The following is a 19,291-nucleotide window of genomic DNA, read 5'->3' on the forward strand; positions in this document are numbered from 1 at the left end:
GAGGCCAGAAAATATTACTCCAGACACGGGACCACTAGGCCACCTCTGCTCCATGATTGCTTCAGTGTTATCAAACGGACTCTTCATCTTCCGCTGTCCCGTAGGAGTTCTATTATCAATTTATCCAGGACCTTAAAGACCCTTCTCTGTATATCGTAAAGGGTTCCCTGAAAGAGATAAAGACATTTTGGGGAGTATACCCATCTTTGTTAAAGATATTTATCACCGCAATGGTTAATACTGTCATGCAAATTAAAAGCTAAATCAGCTGATTATATTAGGCTGAGCGTCGAACTGTGTCCTGAAGAGCTTTGCTTAGGCTAACACCGGTCTGTTCTTTTTTTTGTTACTGTTTGAGGTAACGGGCTGTCTTTGGGTTAAAGCCTCAGCAACTGCCTGGCCCCTCCCTTGCCTGTAGCATTATAATTCTTGATCTCAGTACGGATGGGGGGGCGCGCATCTCCCAGGTCTCAGGATTGATGCGAGAGAGTGATTCTTGCCCTCTCCTTCCTACACTACAGACGACCTGCCAGTGGCCATCATACTGCAAAAGGAGCTACAGACCGCCTCAGTGCCTCTGGAGGCTTCTCTTTCCTGCAGTTGAATCCTCTCCGCTGAGAGCAGTAGAGTCAGGCCTTCCCTGTATGTAGCCTACCTAGATGCCATATTGAGCGCGTCACTGCTCTCTGCTTCAAGGTAAACTGGCTTGCAAGGAAATATACTTGGTATTAATACAAGCTGCACATTTTAAAAAGCGAAGTGTAGCTTTTTAGCATCCTCAAATGTTTTTAGGTCTCACGTGCATTGCAGCGCGAAGCGTTGCTCCGCCTCTGCTAGAGATTTTGTAAGAGAGGACTTTGAGAAGAGGGCTTTAAGCCCCGCCCCTCATTTCCATTGGCCGGCGTCACCGTTTATGCTAAACGGTGACCTGCCATTGGAAATGAGGGTTTTCTGTTCACGCCCTTTGTCTCCGAGCCGGACTGACACGCCTGCTTTGCTGCTGTCGCAAAGCAGTTTCTTATCTTTATGGGGCCAAACACATGGCCCCATAAAGACAAGAGATCGATGCTTGTTTTTGTATGCTGCGCAACAAGCCACGGGTGCAAGCTTACCAGCAAAGAACCCTGCGCTGTTTTACTGTAATCGGTTTGCATTTATGGACAGTTGTCACTTTTTAGATGCTAGAAAAAAAGCTCCTAATTCGATTATGAACTCAAATTAAACTGTTATTTTGCTTGCTTACATTAGGATCGATCTTATCTGTGCGAATGTTGTTTTCAGTATAAGCATGCTGAGTGAGAAAATAGACACCGAATCTTACTAGTACTTTCACAGCAATTGTTTCATTACAACTTTTGCAGACATTTAGGAGGAACATACCATCTGTACAAAAACGCTGACCAGTAGTAAGCAACGGGGGGCTCACGAGCTAAAACGCATCAAACCTCCTGTTCGACAAACATGTCTCCGCTTCTGCATTTTGAACAAAAGGATTACAGAATGGCAAATTATTCAGGCGTGAATGCATTTCAGCTGGCTTTATTAATTTGTATTGCCAGTACTCCGTCCACTGAGCTACCTCAGCAGTTCAACGGAGCTCCTATTAGCATCTGCAAACAGACACAACAGAGCTGAGAGGTATTAGAGACACCCAGCAGAGGTACTGGAGACACCCAGCAGAGGTACTGGAGACACCCAGCAGAGGTACTGGAGACACCCAGCAGAGGTACTGCAGACACCCAACAGAGATACTGCAAATGACTGCGGGAATACTTTGGAGGTGCCCTGCAGGCTTTGCTCAACCATATTAGGGTCCACTCGTTAACAGGGAATTCAAAGGGTTTGTGGGCTGCCGCTGTCACACCGCATTCACTCCCAGCACATGCGACTGCACATACAGATGGCAATCACACCTGTGCCATCCACGGCCCCGTGTGTGGAGTGAAGGACCCATCTGAAGGGGCCTGACAGAAACAGGTTCGTGATTTCAGGGAGCACAAATGAAAATGCCTTTCCTGCTACTCTAATCTGTGGCTGCGACCACTGCTAGTCCCCCCCCCGGCTGAAGTAGTCACATTCAGTAAATAAGGTTTCTCGTGGTGTTTCCTTCCAGGTCAGAGTCCACCTTCGGGCCGCATCCCATGGTGCATCGGGCACTGAGCATTCACGCATGCATGATTGTTGCGCCAATGCCCAAAATCAAAAATACCCAGCTGAAGATCGGGGGCGGGTGCACGGTCTCCCGAGCCATGCAGGGGGGCAATCTCCGTCCCTTGTAGCACTGCAGCATTACCACCATAGGACTCTGAACGCATTGCAGTGCAGGCCTGATTCCTGAGGCGCAGATTGTCATCTGTCAGCAGAGCCCCGAGTGCTCACCTGTCCAAGCGCCCACTTCTTTTTGTTGTTGGATTTTAAAATATGCATTTTTCACTGATCGCAGAGTATCTTAACTTAACCTTTCCCCTCCCGACAATGTTGTTGAATGGAAACAAATTAAATACACTTAGCAGGCGTGAAGCCTGGAGGCGATGCGGGCTGGTGCAGGAGAATCCCAGGCTGGAGAATCAAGTGTCAGTCACGCGATCAAACTAAACGTTTCCACAGGACACACGAGCGCCGCCAAGTGGACGCTTTGGGCCGTGCAGCAGTAGCCCGCAGATAGATTTCCAGGAGTATTTCTCTAAAGCCCTTCCGCTGTGCTCCCTAGCCAGCTCTGCGCTATATAAACACTCCCTGTAAAATATCTAGAACCAGGCGGTTTCAATTCTCAGTTCACCGCCTGTCTCCCAGTGACCTTGAACCCTGGCCCCTCTGTCGCACAGCCGGCTGTACGGTGCCTCCTCGTCCTGCGCCCCTAGATGCTCTCAGTTTATTATCATGTGACCAGGGCTTTAAGTGGGCCCGGTCTCACTGGTGCTGAGCACCGGAAGTTTTTTAAGGTGGGGCCCGAAACGGGTCTCTATCGGGCTCTGTTTTGTGCCCTGACACTTTTTTCCAGACTGCAGTGACAGCAGGCTGCTGACACGCCGCTGCTGACACGCCGCTTCTGACACGCCGCTGCTGACACACCGCTGCTGACACACCACTGCTGACACACCGCTGCTGACACACCACTTCTGTGCACTTCACTGCTGACACCACTGCTGACACACCACGATGAAGGTAGAATTCAATGCAGCCAAATGTGGAAAAGGTGGGCATGCACAGCACAGGCCCACGTCATCTGAAGGAGTCAGGGCAAGGAGGAGGGTGCAAAAAGCTGCCAGCACAGCTATGATAGGAGGAACATTAGACAGGTGCATGAAAAACAAGGACGAAATCCATTTGATCCCAAAGCGGAGTCACGCGGGCGGGGAATAAGAAGGTGGGTGCAACTAAAAGAAGTGGAGTAGGAGGAGGCAAGAGCTCTGAGGTAAAGAAACAACTAGCTCCGTAGAGCAGATGGACGACAAGGGGTGCTACCGGGTGGACCAGGCTTTACAGAGCAGATTAAGGCTGATCGTCCCTCACTAAGGATAGTCGCAGGTGCAGGTAGAAGAGATGTTTGGCAAGGATTGTAGGGGCAGAGGACATGGGAGAGTTACAAGAATAGAACAAGCATTGAAGATGCAGTAGGTCTCGCCTTTCATTAAGTTAAAGCCATTTGCTTTGCTATACAATACCATTAGCAAAGCAAATGGCTTTAACTTAATCAAAGGCTAGACCTATTGCATTTTCAATGCTTGTAATAATTGACTGCTGAGGACGTGGTGTATCGGCTACAGCTGCCGACTTTAGCGATAGGGAACCAGGTTTGCGTCTGGGCGTCCGCTCCACATCCTGTGATTCTGCACAAATCACTTTATCTCCCCGTGCTCAACAAAAAATGCAATGTATCATTGTGTAATGTAACTGGTGCTCAGCTAAACCGCTCCTGTACTTTCAGCTCGAGTTTGTGACATACACAACTACACAAAAGCAACTCTGTTACAGCTGTGGCAAAGAGGCAGTCACAACGACATCTTTTCACCTCATGCTCTCATCTGTATCCAGTCAGCTGGTGCTGGTAAGAAATCATGACCTACACATCATGAGCCACCAAACTGGGCTCACTTTACACTTCTATGGTATCCAGTCCCCAAAGGAAAGCTGCCCACCCACTCGGTTTAGTTCCCTCTCCACTCCTTGGATGCTGCAAGGAGCTCGGGTTTCCGTTGGCTCAGACAGCATTCTGCAGTGTAAGGATTTTTACCCTTGTTCTCCCATCTCAGGATCTGTTAACTCATTTTAGTTTTACAACAGTTCTTAGAAGCAGGTACTGTATGTCATATATATAGTATCCATGAGGGAGAGGAAGGAGAGTAGAGCCATAAGAAGAGGGTGAGGAGAATGCAGAGAGAGAGAAAGAAGTACATAAAGAGAGGAGAGAGGTAAGGAGAGGAAGGATAACGAAACAGATAAAAAGAGAACAAAGGACTAAATCTAGGAGCTTACTGCTCTAACCCCCTGGATAGGACTCACAGACTGTGTGCTACGAGGTGGAGCTAAAAAGAAAGGATTGGGAGGGTGACAGAGATAAGTAGGAAGACAAAGACGACGAAGACACCATCAAAACCATGAACACCATCCACCCCGGCTCACCCTCCGACCCCATGCCCCCACCACATCTTCAACAAGGCAAGCCCCATCATCGCACCCCAACTCAGGAAAATCATCAACAGCTCCTTCAAGACCGCCACCTTCCCAGAGAGCTGGAAACATGCCGAAATCAACGCCCTCCTCAATAAACCCAAGGCAGACCCAAAGGACCTCAAGAACTTCTGACCCATCTTCCTGCTCCCATTCCCGGCAAAAGTCATTGAGAAGACCGCCAACAGACCGCTGACCCAATTCCTGGAGGAGAACAACATCCTGGACTCCTCCCAATCCGGCTTCCGCAGCAACCACAGCACCGAAACCACCCTCATCGCCGCCACTGACAACATCAGGACCATACTTAACAAGGGCGAAACCGCGGCCCTCATCCTCCTGGAACTCTCGGCCGCCTTCGACACCGTCTGCCACCACACCCTGCGCACACGCCTCCACGACGCAGGGGTCCGAGGCAAAACCCTGGACTGGATCACCTCCTTCCTCACCGGCAGAATCTAGACAGTCCGCCTCACCCCGTTCCGATCAGAAGCCACCTCAATCACTTGCGGCGTACCCCAAGGATCATCCTCAGCCCGACCCTTTTCAACATCTACATGGCACCACTCACCAACATCGTCCGAGCACACCCCCTCAACATCGTCTCCTACGCCGATGACACCCAGATGATCCTCTCCCTCACCAAGGACCCGGCCACCGCCAAATCCAACCTCCACGATGGAATGAAGGGTGTCGCAGACTGGATGAAGACCAGCCGACTGAAACCGAACTCAGACAAAACGGAGGTCCTCATACTCGGCTCCACCCCCTCCGCATGGGACGACTCCTGGTGACCGACCACGCTGGGAGCTGCCCCGACACCCACTAACCACGCACGCAATCTGGGGTTCATCCTGGACTCAACCTTGTCTATGACCAAGCAAGTTAACACTGTTTCCTCCTCCTGCTTCAACACCCTACGCATACTCCGCAAGATCTTCAGATGGATCCCCACCGAAACCAGGAGAACGGTCACCCAAGCACTCGTCAGTAGCAGGCTGAACTACGGCAACGCCCCTACGCTGGAACCACGGCTACACTACAGAAGAGACTCCAACGCATACAAAACGCCTCGGCACGCCTAATCCTCGGACTCCCTCGCCACAGCCACATCACCACCCACCTAAGAGATCTGCATTGGCTCCCGGTCAATAGGCGGATCACCTTCAAACTCCTCACCCACGCTCACAAAGCACTCCACAACGCCGAACCAGCATACCTCAACGAATGACTGTCCTTCTACACCCCCGAACCGCCAGCTTCGATCTGCCGACCTCTCCCTCGCCACTGTCCCACGCATCCGCTGAGCGACCACAGGCGGTAGATCCTTCTCCCACCTCGCCGCAAAGACATGGAACACCCTCCCCACCCACCTGCGCCGAACCCAGGACCTACTAACCTTCAGGAGACTCCTCAAGACCTGGCTGTTCGACCAGTAGCTTCCACCCCTCCCCCTTAGCGCCTTGAGACCCTCACGGGTGAGTAGTGCGCTCTATAAATGCTTGATTGATTGATTGATTAGGAAAGAGGCTATAAAGAGAGTGATAGGAAAGGAGAGATAGGAAGACGAGGAGAGAAAGAGAGAGGAAAAGATGACGGGGATAAAAAGAGGGAAGATGCAACAAGAGAGAGAAAGAATACATTCTGGAGAATGGTAGAGTTGTGATGTGATCTACCAGCTTGAATTGGACTGTGACTGACAACTGCTGCTTTACTTCGGGGTTGGGGGACAGCACCACTCACATTGTGTCTGCTGTTGATTTACATCAGTTTCTTACCATTAGCAATTAGTATTTATTCATTTATTTGCACTACCACTTGTGTAGTGTGGGACACCTCCACATTTTGTGCTGGAGCTACCCAGCATTCTTTTTTACCTTATTGTGTTAGCAGCCGATTATGCCTGAAACTGAGTGTCGTATAATCTCCTAGTTGTATTTGCTATTCCATAAAGTTTGCTTTTTAGGCTAGTGCGGGGTCATGAATGATCAGATCACTGAGATCATCTTCTGAGCAGTGGCAGTGCCTGCCTGCCCTCTGTTACTTAGAACTGCACTCACGCAGTCTGTCTCCGAGTAGTGCCCTTCCTTCTGTTTCTGGTACTTGAAGCAGTTTTAAGATCTTAGAGTTTGTCATTGCTCAAATGGATGTAATTTCTGATATTTATATGTCATAGTTGCCAACATTTGAAAAAACATTCCAGGGACACTTTGCAGCACAGTTATCAATTACTTACTTTAAAATTTACTAAGGACGGTTTTGTACACCACTGTGATTTGCCGACTACTGCCCGTGCCGGTCGTCATCTTGGGTTGTATGTTATTTTTCTAACTGCCACCCCGTGAGACAGCCAAGTGGCAGCAGGCACTAAACAAAAAATAGTTTGTCCAAAGCGCATTGTGCAGCTGAGCGTTCTACATGAAGGTTTCAGCACAATAGACTCGATCGCCGTTTCCCAGGCTGAGCGTGATGCGGCATTAAAGGCTGCTGACCATCCTTATTTTGATTTTCTGTGCCTCTTGTGGGGGAGGAGTGAAGACGGGACACATAGTGTCCTTTACCCTCTGCTTATGGTTGGAAAAGTACCTGCTTCTTGCTCGTGGTTTAGCCTTTTCTGGGCGGCAGTTAGGGCCCTACGCTCGTCCTGTCTGTTTTTAGGTCTCGCCTGACCCTGCGCATGCGCTGGTCTGGCGAGACTTATTGTGAGGGCTCAAAAAAGTGCTACCACTGTAGCATAGAGCTACAGTGCATGTGCGCGGCGTGCGTGCCTCACTTTCACGGCCGCACGGCTGCTTTGATGATTGATCGCGAATGCGATCACTGTCACTTTCGCGGCCGCTTTGATGTTCTCCGTGAGCCCGTTTTTTTTTCTCCTGTTTATTACCTCTATGTAGTAATGGTGGCACCCGTGCGCCGCCATTACTACAGAGCAGTAATAAACAGAAACGAGCATTGGCATAGCCAATAGGTCTCGCTTTTGGGACCTTTTAAGTATTTAGTTATGCAACTGTTGCATGGCTAAACACTTATAAGGTCCCAAAAGCGAGACCTATTGGCTATGCCAATGATTGTTATTTATGAGGCAGAGTTTGTGTACATGGCGATGCAGCTAGGTTGCATGGGAAGCGGCCACTACTCTCCCCACATTAGCCTCAGACCGGCAGGGCTGACACAGGAGTCTTAGCTGTACTCTTTACTAACTTGAGAAGATGTGCCACACTTGGCAGTGTTGGAAGCCAAATTGCCGGAACTGGCCCGGGATAGTGAATTTACCCGCAACAGTCTTCAACTGACCGGGACTGCCCCGGCAAAAACGGGACAGTTGGCAGTTATGATATGTTTTCCTCTTCTATATTGCTTGGTTTTGCTCATGAGAAAGTGTTACTCATAGTCGTTGAAATGTCATTCACAATTGTTCTGAAATTATGAAAATGTCACACACAGCAATCTGAAACCTTGGCAGCTATGTTCCACCTACTTTTTATTACCACACAACTCCCAATGTGTGGGTTCCCATAGTAAAGTTTTTCCAATTCCACCACAGCTTGCATAGCTGCCAAGGTTTCAGATTGCTTATGTAGGACATTTTCATAATTTCAGTGTAATTATGTGTAAAATTTAACAACTATGAGTGACTCTTTTTCACGAGCATAATAAAGCAACAAAGTGTATGGAAAGAAATATCAGAAATGACACTTGAGCAACGAGAGGCTTTAAAGAGATGTTGATAGTGCTACAAAATACCTGGAATGGAATATCTCTAATTCACTCGCCTCGAAAATGCTTCCATACACTTACACAATCTGTACACATCCTAAATTTTACGCCTGCTTGCACTACTATGGACAAATCACCATCCGTGACCATTTTTGACTCGATACACTTCACCATAAGGCTGATCATTAAATCCAAACTCTTCCTTTTCATAGGTAAATACCAAATTATACCTCTCCAAGGAGACATCACTCTATAAAAAGTAAATGCCCCTTCTGGACTGGCTACTTGCCCCAATGCTGCAGCTCAGCTGCAGTTGTTTCTGGCACTGGTGGACTGCTGTGCTCTGCTACATTGCATTTGCCTCAATGCTGCTCAGTCCTGGACTCTTTTGCCCTGCTGGCATTACACAAGTAGGCAAGCTGTGAGCCTCTTTCTCTGGACTCAAGATGGTGCTGCTGCAATCAATAGTGAGCTATGCCTTTTAAAGACCGGGGCAGTGCAGCGCTCATCACCGGACAGATGCCTGTGTCCCACTGCCCTTCACACAACCGTGGAGGGCAGATGAGTTGTTTATGATCGTGGGCTCTGCCCGGACAACAGTGATGTCTGCCTGGGGGCCAGGGCTGCTGATGCAGGGGGGCTGCAGGAGCCAAACTCTTAGAAGATCTGGCAGAGGACTTGCCTCATCTCTTCTGCTTCTGATTTAAATAATCAGTTTATACTATTTAATTGTCTCCGGTACCTCCTGCATCGGCATTTAGGGTCACCTTTCCCTAAATGGCCGTATGCCTAAGACCATTCAGAATCCTGGAACCGGGCCTGATGTCAGCTCTCGTGGTTCCTGCGGGTGCACCCTGACCCCATACAGTTCAACAAAAACCACTTAGCACCCTCTTGCTCAGTCTCACAGTGTACCTCCTATCACTGTGCTATTTATCCCAAGATAGAGTCACATACAGCTCTGCAAATGCCCCTCAGTTCTGAGTATTACACCAAACGTTTCTAAAGCACCTTAACTTTTACCTGCATCTCCCGCTGCAATTACATTACCGGGGCTCATATGTAGCTGTAAACTAAATGGTACTGGAGCCCACATAAATGAAATTCATACATTAATTAAGAAGTGTGTGTGGATCTGCCTGGTGTTCGGTTGCAGAATGTAAGGCAGGCCAGAACTGGGGTGCATTAGCAGGGCTGCGCTGGCGCTGTGCTTCATGCTTTCTTTCACCTTTTCTCTCACAAGATGTGTGGGATACAGACCCCTCATAGCTGCCGAGGTTTCAGAGTGTTGGCCTCTACTTTCATTTTCAGTGCTGCAGAAACCTTGCATTCTTTTCTAAGTAGGATCCTCTAGCCCTAGGTCTCAAGTTTACTTCAAAATAAATAGGCCTTCAACTGCGCTGCCAATACCTAGTTCTTCATGGCAGCGGACGTGCCTCAAGTGTGCCAGGCTCTGCAAAACCAGTGACGATTCTGGCAGGGTTTCCACGACTGCAGCGCACCTTGTGAGTGGGTGCCACACTTATCTCACAAGACTGACAGCTGACTTGTGTGTACCTCGCCTTCGGGGAACAAGGCCTACGCGGTGACCAAGGCCGGAGCCATAGGGTCAATAGACACAGTTTCATCTCTCTGCGCCCGACGTCCCCCCCACCTCTACTCACCCCACACGTAATTCTGAGAGTGTCACGTGTTGTACAGGTTCTGTGCAGCCAGTAGTACTGAGCAGTGGCTGTGTTTGATACACTTAAACTGCATTTATGTAGCGTATACTTACCTTCATTGTCGTGAAGGTATGGATACTGTTCGCTACTTGTTTCCAAAAGTCATCCATCACCAATGCCTCACTTAGTGACTTGATTTGCAGCACCCAGTGGGAAAAGCTTGGGGGAAGGGGCGCACCAGGTTAACCTATGGAGCCAAACAATATAGTTACAGAATGTGAGACAAGCTCATGAGCTTTTTACAACTGCTTGGGTCTTGGGCGATATGCTCAATACACTGCTAGAATGACCGCCAATGTAGCGATATAGTATTTATAGGGCCATAATGGGGTTGGTGAGAGAGTCGGAGCGGGCTAGAAGCGCCTCTGCCGAGGCAAGATCGTGATGCTAACAGAGAGCAGGTGTTCGATTCGAGGGCTCACAGACAGCCTTCTGTTCCAGAACCCCACGGTGCCAGAGCCTGCTATAAAGCCCCTCCATTGCTCTGCCCCAGCCCTCATTCATTGAGCACCTGAAAGCCTTCCTCTACGTCTTCTGTAAATGCAGCTCCGATGGCACTCTGTCACTTCCTGCTTCACCCAGGCTGAGCGCAGGTGCCGTCGAGGTGGAAAATTGTGTGATTAATTGTATTTTAATGCGGTGATGCGGACCACCACATTAAAATGCGATAATCTAACGCTTGATGCGTGGTACTTGGCAGGGCTGAGATTGAGCCTCATCATTCCATATTCTTATTCAATTATTCCGTCACAGTTTTGTTTTCTTTTTAACTTGTGACACATTGACATACATGTTAACAGGCCTAATGCAGGCGGGATATTCGTGATTTTTAAAGTCAAATGGCTTTTAGCTGTCTCTCGCCTAAAATCGCCTTTGTTTTAAAAGTAGTCAGAAGGGGAAATCCAATTCTCTGATTCTTATTTTTTGCAAAATCTCCCACTTTAGTGTGACATTTATGCATTGTCTGAGTGGGTTGGTTCTAAGGCTCGGCGCTGTGATAAGAAGCCGTTATCATGGAGAATGTATAATTTAATAAATAGCTCGGACACCGATTGCCTAAGTCTGCTCCGTCGTTCGGCACTCCTTCGCTTCTGTCCGCGCACGCTCGCTGTGCAACTCAAAGAGCCTTAGGAGGGCCTTGATAGGTAGGTGGGTAGGTGAAGGCCAAGGGGGCGTGCATCAGGCTGACGGGAGGCCTTGTTCTGAGCGCAAGGGGAGGGCCATCGCTCACACAAATGGGAGGGGTATCGAGAAGGGGCGTGGCCCACGTCTCCAAAGACTAGTTTATCACTGCAAGGCGCCTCTGGGCAACAGGGGCGGAGCTTCGTGTTGAATAAGGGGGCGGAGTTGGCGGCGTGTCCGATGTGCACGAGGGGGTGGTCTGGGGGGGAAAAGGCGGGACTTATCGTGGACAGGGGAGGGGCTTCATCGAGAGGCGGGGCCTTGGTCGTAGTGGTCTGTAGTGTGCGCTACTGACAGAAGCGGTGCGCGAGCTGGGGCTGCGTGAGCCCCCAGTAGAGCCAGCTCTGGTGAAGCCACGCGACCCCAGTCCACCGGGACAGGAACGAAAGAAAGCGCTCCACGGAGGGAGGAGCGCGTCCTGGGAAACGGAGCCCCTCCTTCATCGAAGATACCACTGACCAGAAAACTACCCCCCTCTGAGAACGATCCATAGCATCTGAAGACGAAAATTCCTCATTTCAATGGAAATGAGCAACATTCACCCAGAATAAGAAAACGAACCCTCCTGTGAGGACAATCCATTATCCCCTAAAAAGAATTCCTCGTTTTAAAGGAAAAGGGCAACATTCGCCTAGAACAAGGAGACGGTAGGTGCCGAGGTCTCTCCGAAAGAAAACTGCCCATTCACCTCAAGATACGATCCCAGTACCACATGACAAACACAGCAGGGACAGAAAATTCTCGCACTAGGACAAGTGTGGTTCCTAAAATCAAATATGCGCTTTAACCCCTTACAGCGCCAGGATACGAAAAATCATTCAAGGTTCAGTACCCTAGCATGAAAAAGCTTATCCCGGGACAAGAGCTTGGTACCACTCTACTTTGTTCACCTCTCGGGACAAGAACCTACGAATAGAAGAAATATACCCTCATCTTTCATCAGACAAGACTCCCATAGTAAGAGATCAGGAGAACTGTCAGGAAAGACAAACCAGGACAATTACCCACAAGGCAACTGAGTATCTCCATTACAAGATCCATCCAACACTCCTTGGAGAAAGAGTCCCCTATTTGGAGAACTCTTCCCCATAGACCAGAACCTTCAGCAAACGAGTTAAAACATAAAACACCGGGCAAGGGTACCCAAGGACAAGTACTCCCTATTCTCCATCAGGTGCAACAAAAAGGCCCCAGAGAAAGTCTCCCCTTCTTCCCCCAGTACACGGAGCACACCTCAGGCTAGAAGAACCACTCTTAGCCCAGAAGAACCTCTTGCACAGGCAGTAGACCTTCACAGCACAGTCAATTAACATCTATTTTGCTGGAGAGCATCCATGTGCCCCCCATGCTGAGCCTTTCCCCCTGGCCCACGCTGGGCTCTAACATGGACATGTACCCATCCATGCACCAGGAGTTGGAGGAGCTTGAGGGCAGTGGAGCCCTGGAGAGGATCCTGCGAGAATGTGTGTGCCAACAGCAGGGCTGGGTGCGGGTCTCCGGTAAGACTATTCACCTATGTATTCTGCACACAGCATGACTTGGTGTGCATCTCTGGTAACTGCCTGCTTGTAGCCTTTCATGCTTCTATTCACCTGTGTATTTACACTGCAAGTATACCCTGTGTTGAACACATCCTGTCATCTGTATTTGTGTGGTATCATGCTATTGGCCTTGTACAGCAGTGAGTGTAGACCATGTATCGGGGTCAGTTCTGTGTGCTGTTTTGTGATATGAGAGCGTGTGCAAGCTTCACAACTCTGAGCCTACGTTCTCAAACTACCAAGATTTGGTTATGGCTTTACTTAATCCAATGATTACTTAGGTTAGGACACCACCACTTAGTGAACACGTCAACTCAATCGACGTAGGACCAAAGAAGCGTGCACAACCTTCACTAAGCGTGGACTTCTTGCATCTTTTACTACTCTGTCCAGTTTTCTTTGTTGAGGAGCAAGGACTAGAATGTGTCTTGGTCATGTTTTATAATTGTGGTATCTTGAGGTGTCAATTATGAATGGACTTTAATTGATGGCCACGTGTTAATGTTACCATATTTCACGTGCTTCCTTCTCTGTTTTGCACCCCAGCATCCTTTTAGTGGGGTTGGTGTAATAAGCCTTATTCAGTGTAACCTTTTAACACAAAAGTTCAATCTAAGCAAAATTACATTAACAAATAGTTGGGAGCCAATTTTGTTTTTTCTGTTTAGTCTACATAGTTTTTTTTAAATCAGATGCGAAGTGGATTGTGTATGCAGACCCCAGTTGAATTGAATATACAAAATCTATTTTCTCCGTCATCTTTAAGAAATCCTGACTAGCATAAGGGGTGTTAACATTTAGCTAACAGACTTCCAAGGATAGTTTAATTGCTGGAGACTAGTCTATTAGAATGCTCAGTAATTCCTCTACAGCACATTTGGCGAGAAAGGGGCAAGCTTGAAGCCTATAGCCACTATACTGCTTTCCATCATCCCTTTTTTGGAAGTCATGTCAAGTTAGAAAAGGGAATTGGATGGTGGGTGATAATGTTTTTGGAAATGCTGTGATATTTTCCTCTCCTTATATAGTTTGACTTGCTGCAGGGAAATGTCTGGTAGGTTCCCTTAAGGCTATTCATTTCCCCACCACGGGGATCCTTTTCATGTTGATGTGCCAATCTGAATTCCCAGAATTGGAATACCTTTGGAGTTAGCACCATTGCTTCATCCAGATCATCTTCAGTGCTTAAGTTTAGTAGCAGAATCTGCATTCTGAAGGCTGAATGAGTGCTGAATTGTTAGTCCACCAATAATGCTCCTTAGGCTGTTTGATGCAGTAATCTTGTCATGGTATCGATCCAGACCCACAAGAAGGTTTAAGGGAACCGTAAAGTGTTGACTGCTTCATACAATGTTTTGGCCTAATATAAAAATAATTCCAGAGAAAATGCAACCAGACTCTAAAATGGAAAAAAAGTATAATCCTTAAACCTACTGTCCACAATTAAAAAAGTAGAATCTGGCTGAGGAAGGTCGCTGAGGATGCCGCACAATCTCAAATTAGCTTTTAGTTAGAAGACAACTTTGTGCTGTCCAATCTCTTCCTCTAGTCGCTGAGATCCTTTTCCGACCCATGGTGCTTTGACCCGCTGATACTTCCTCAGGACATTTGATCATTTTTTAAGGCACATCGACTGTTATGGCTACCTAACATTAACTTCATATTAGGGGCTTAGCTTCAGTTCTCCCCATCTTCTTGTGTCTATTTTGTTCTTTTGATGGGCGATGATATATGTTGTATAGCTTTTTGCACCAAGAATGTCTGCTAGAGTATTTTTATTCTCTTTACTGAGTCCTTTGTGTGAACATTATGTTTATCTCATTTTTCATAAGTTTGAAATATGATGCAGTTCCTCATTTCCCTTTCACCTTCTGGGTCAAGTAGTGTGCTTGACTAAGCTACCAAACAGCGCGCCATGATTATCTTGTGGCAATTCGGTTCATCTTTATTAGAGAATCAACTGTGTTCAGTACAATGGGATCACAGATATAGGGTAAGAAGGCTATCCTCTCTCCGCCACCCACCCTACTCCCAGGTCAACAAGTTCGCCAGTCACCCGCACTGTCACAATATCTCCAAGAGCAGTAGATTTGTTTTGTTTCTTACAGGCATTGTTTTCTGATTCCCTGCTATGCGGAAAATAAGCGGGTGCCTCTTCTTGCTAGTGTGTTGCTATCCTTGGGCTCTATTTCTACGCTCAGTACTCAAGTGTAACCAATGGGACCCGATGCACTGAGTAGCTGACCTTCACAACAACACCGATGCAACTACTGGGAGAAAGCTGACTATGTCCCGAAATAACCTACGTTTAGGCTTTTGTTTCCTCTCCAGAAGCAAGATGCTCCACAGGCTGTTCCACTTCTTCATAGTAGATATGTTACTTTTCTGTCATACAGAAATTTTTGGACAGGAGGTGCGTCATGCTGAAAATATGTTGGTCCAAGCCCCTATTGACCTTCCCTTGCCTGCTAGTGGATGCCCTGCCCTCGAGGGAAGGGTGCTCATTCTTACTTCTAGGGACATTCTCACACTTCTCTGTGGATGTAACTCTCTGCTGAAAGGTCTCTATCCAGGGAGATGAGCTGTAGCTTTTGTCTGTCTTCTATAAGCAGAAACAGCCACTCTTTGGGACACAGAAGCCATCACACACAATTTATTTCTAAGCGATACAACTAAAGTACCACTCGCACCTTTCCTAGCATTAAAACAATATACACGCAGAAGAGCAGCAAAGAACACACTTTGTTGAAAATCAAGTTCCTGCACGACCCCGTCAGAGCTTTCTGGGAAAGGCCAGATGTTTCCACATCTAATCGCTTCCCCCTACCTCAGTATCCTTGTCTGTGAAACATTCTTAACATAAAGTCGTAAATACCCAAATTATCAAAAATATAAACCAGTAGTTAACTTTGCTCTCTGTTCAGTGCACAGTCCTATGACATACACAAGATGGTGGCCTGAGGCCAAGCATGAAGGATAGTGTGGATTGGCCTGCATATGCGACAGTCGCCTAGCCACTCATCTGTAGAGGCAAAGCAGGTACATTATTTTAACATTAGGCATGAACAGTGCTTGTTTTAACAAGTTGGGGGTCGATTTATGATTAGTAGTCATTTATATTGCAACTTTGCTCTGTGCTAGGATACCAATTGCATGTGTGCTTTTTAAAATATTACTGTTTATTGGAGCAAGGTTATTCCCACACATTAATCTACAACTGTGACTGGTAGACTCCACTCCACACTATGTGCTTCTTACAGCTATCCGTACCACCAGTTAACCAGAGGCTGCTTCCAGCCTTCATTTGCTCAAAGGTTGGATTGTGTAACAGAAGGTGGCGTCAAATCTAGGTGCCTCCTAGTTTTGGACATGCGATGAAGACAAGAAAGCCTCTGCCAGCGAGCTTACAGAAACAGGTTGTTACCATCCACTGGGGACTGGATTGAATCTTCCCCCTAACTATAGAAAGATACATTCCTACTGATGGTAGTGGAAAACTGTAGACATTGTCGTTATCTTAGTTATCATGGATGGTCGAACTGTGAGTAGAGCCCTTGAATGACGTTGGTAAAATGTGTTCTAAATTCTAATTTGATAAACCATTCTTCCACCCAGTCAAATTATCAAGCTTCTTTGGAAATGTAAATGTGTTCTCAAGTAAGATGTGATCAAGCTAAATTGTGTGTCCTAAAGAAGATGGCGGATAATTGGAGAATGCTGAAACGGCTGCATAAAGTAACGATGCAGATCTTGGACATTTGTAGTATGTGCACTGTGAGATCGTCTATATTAAGTCTTGTCTTTCTCACTTTCACTTCACTGGCCAGGTTCTGTATATAGTGGGCAGTGGTGCATCGTTAGCTGTCGGTGCCTTATTATCCGTGGAGGGGATATCATTACTACATTGAATAGCAACATAGCCCTCTATGCACCTTTTTAATGTGTTTTTAACATAGACAATTATATTGTATATTTTAAAGAATGTAAGCATTAAATATATTTAATTGCTGAATACATACAAATATATGATGAGTTATATTTGCACACAGCAGAAATGTTTGATTTAAATAAAAAACCCTGAGTTAATTCTCTTATTGAGATGAGTAATTCACATATTAATGTATGGTGTTTCATTCAATTTGCTTTTATATAGTGCTTTATACCTTCGAGCGAGGCTTTAAAGTACTTTACTGGACCTGTACCACACCACGCTGTGGGAGATGTGACGGAGGACAGTTGAGTGGGAGATAGAGCAGATACAGTTTACAATACGGAGCTCCTATGAGTTACTCTACAGCAGGCTTATGTGATTTTTGGTGACTCCAGAGCCTTCATTCCATGTCCTGTGCTTGATACAACAGTGAGGACGGTCACTCTGTAGATATTGTAGGGGGTATTGTGTAGAAAGGACCGCTATCCGCCCGGGTGGTCTGCATTACTGTCTTCTTTAATTAAATTATAATTGTACCGAGATTAGTATAATACTTAGAATTTCAAGAACTTTAGTAAAGCCACCTGACGCAGTAGTCTTCGTCTGACAGATCTCATTATTCATTCTGTGCATGTCCTCATTGGTACTGAGTGACTTAGTTTATGTGGGGTGATGGCTGCTGCCTAAAAGTATGTGCACATGATCTTAGTTTTTTAAAATTATTATTGTTATCTATCTGCTGATCCCAAAACCTGGGTAAGAGATGCGGTTCCAGTGTGCTGTTGTTACAGCCAGCCTGGGGGGAGTAATTTACCAGGACGAAGAAAGAGGGGTCTCCACGGATTACAAGCGGCCATTAGTGGTACTGTTGTGGCTCGGGAGTACTCTTGGGGCTATCGTTGTGCTCTGATCTTGAATGTTGCTCCTCTCCTCTAGAGTAGTCCTGCAGCCTTTTCTCAGGAAGAGTTAGTTTTGCTGAATTTAGATGCCACCTCGATAAACAAATTGATTTGAAAGTGTGCAGTGTGAAACCCAGAATATGCCAACACTCGGTTTATACCTGCCCATCACTGCAGCTTCCTTTACTGTCCCTTTTCTTTCTGCTGTTCAGTTAAGCAAATGGTTACCCATCCCATGTCTTCCCCGGAGTGCTGCTCCTCAGATCCACGGTGCTGTGGACGAAGGATTTGGAAAGACGTTTTTAGCAATTGTTGGAAGCCGATGGCATGTCTTTGAACACTTGACCTATGAACTTTAGGTGTTTAAATGAACTTCTGTTTCCATACTTTCCAACTTTTATTCGTTTTGTATTGCTGGTATATTTTTTCTTCTATTTGCTTCGTACCAGACATACAAGCTTGCCTTCAGTAACGATTGACGTAGCTGTATATTTTTGGTGCAGCATACGCACATAACAATTTAACTCTGCGGGTGTTAATGTTTAGGGGAGGAGTGAGGGAAGCTTCTTAGCTCCTTCCTGCGCCCAGAAGGGACCACTTCCTCTGCTGTTTGGATCCAGGGAAGCTCCTGTTTCCCTTGTTGCTAATTTAAAAATAGTGTCATTGTTAAGGGAGGCTCCACTCCCAACCAGGGGGTGGTCATAAAAAAGACCTCTGGCTACTATTATATATTAACTGCTTCCTCTTTACAGCAGTGGGAGCTGGTTCCCATTGGCTAGAGAGAGAGGACAATCCAACGTAGTTATTAGCTAAGGGTTAGGATTCAACCATCTGCTTCACCTCAAGACCTCCAATCTTTGTCCTCTGTCCAATACCTATCTAGAGAGTCTCTTTCTCTGCTAGTTCTCCCAAAGTATCCAACCCAAAAAAGGGCACCGTTGCACACATTGTGCCATTAATACCACATAGCTCGAAGTTAACCGCTGTATAGCACAGGTAATGACATACTTAAATCATATAAGTACTGCAGCAGAACAGAGGACTGGTTAACTATATCTAATCTGGGAATCGGTCTCTTTAGAATGAAGGGTTGTAAAGGACCCTAACAGGTGCTCTGTCTCTTTTGGAGGAAGCAATGTACAGTGGTACACTTGTTCATCAACCTATCCTGGAAGATACAAGTACAGTAGTAAATTGGTTTGTTGGCCTACTGCAAGCAATCTAGAGTAGCACCTCTGGTGCTCTGCGTATATAAGATAAAACAATGTGCAGGAGCACACTTGCTAATCAGCCTCCTGCAATGGTCTTCTCGAGCGATCAGTCTTTCCATGACCAAGCCATTTACACATCTGTTGATTGGCCTGTCGAGGATCAGGTGATGTACAGTAGCACATCAGGTGAAGGCTCTGTCCAGGATGAAGCAGTGTACATATATGCTGTTATCCCCTTTTAGGACGAAGGGCCATACTCTTCTGAACCGAGATCGCCCATCTTAGAGCTCGCCTTTCTAAAACGTGTGACTAACATTGTAGGTCCAGCAGTGTTTTGGGGAAAGGTCTTCCCTCTACGATTTCTGAGTGATGGCTGAATCCCGTACACAGCCCCCAGTGTATCCTGTGTCATTTC

General features: G+C 46.9%; 1 protein-coding gene across 3 annotated transcripts in view; it reads left to right on the top strand.

Annotated features, from left to right (window-relative positions):
• RASAL2 (RAS protein activator like 2) overlaps positions 1 to 19,291 on the top strand; it is an 891,981-nt gene that overhangs the window by 132,822 nt on the left and 739,868 nt on the right. For 2 of the 3 annotated variants that reach the window (XM_085601610.1, XM_085601612.1), the window contains exon 1: positions 11,554 to 12,793. The exons of the other annotated variant lie outside the window; for it this stretch is intronic. In XM_085601610.1, the coding sequence (XP_085457736.1) occupies positions 12,640 to 12,793 (154 nt within the window). In that variant the 5' untranslated portion in view covers positions 11,554 to 12,639. Of the gene's footprint in view, positions 1 to 11,553; positions 12,794 to 19,291 lie in introns of those variants that run through there. 3 annotated transcript variants of the gene reach the window in all.

The sequence above is a fragment of the Triturus cristatus genome, chromosome 4_2, assembly GCF_964204655.1.
Source record: "Triturus cristatus chromosome 4_2, aTriCri1.1, whole genome shotgun sequence".
Classification (NCBI taxonomy): Eukaryota; Metazoa; Chordata; class Amphibia; order Caudata; family Salamandridae; genus Triturus; species Triturus cristatus.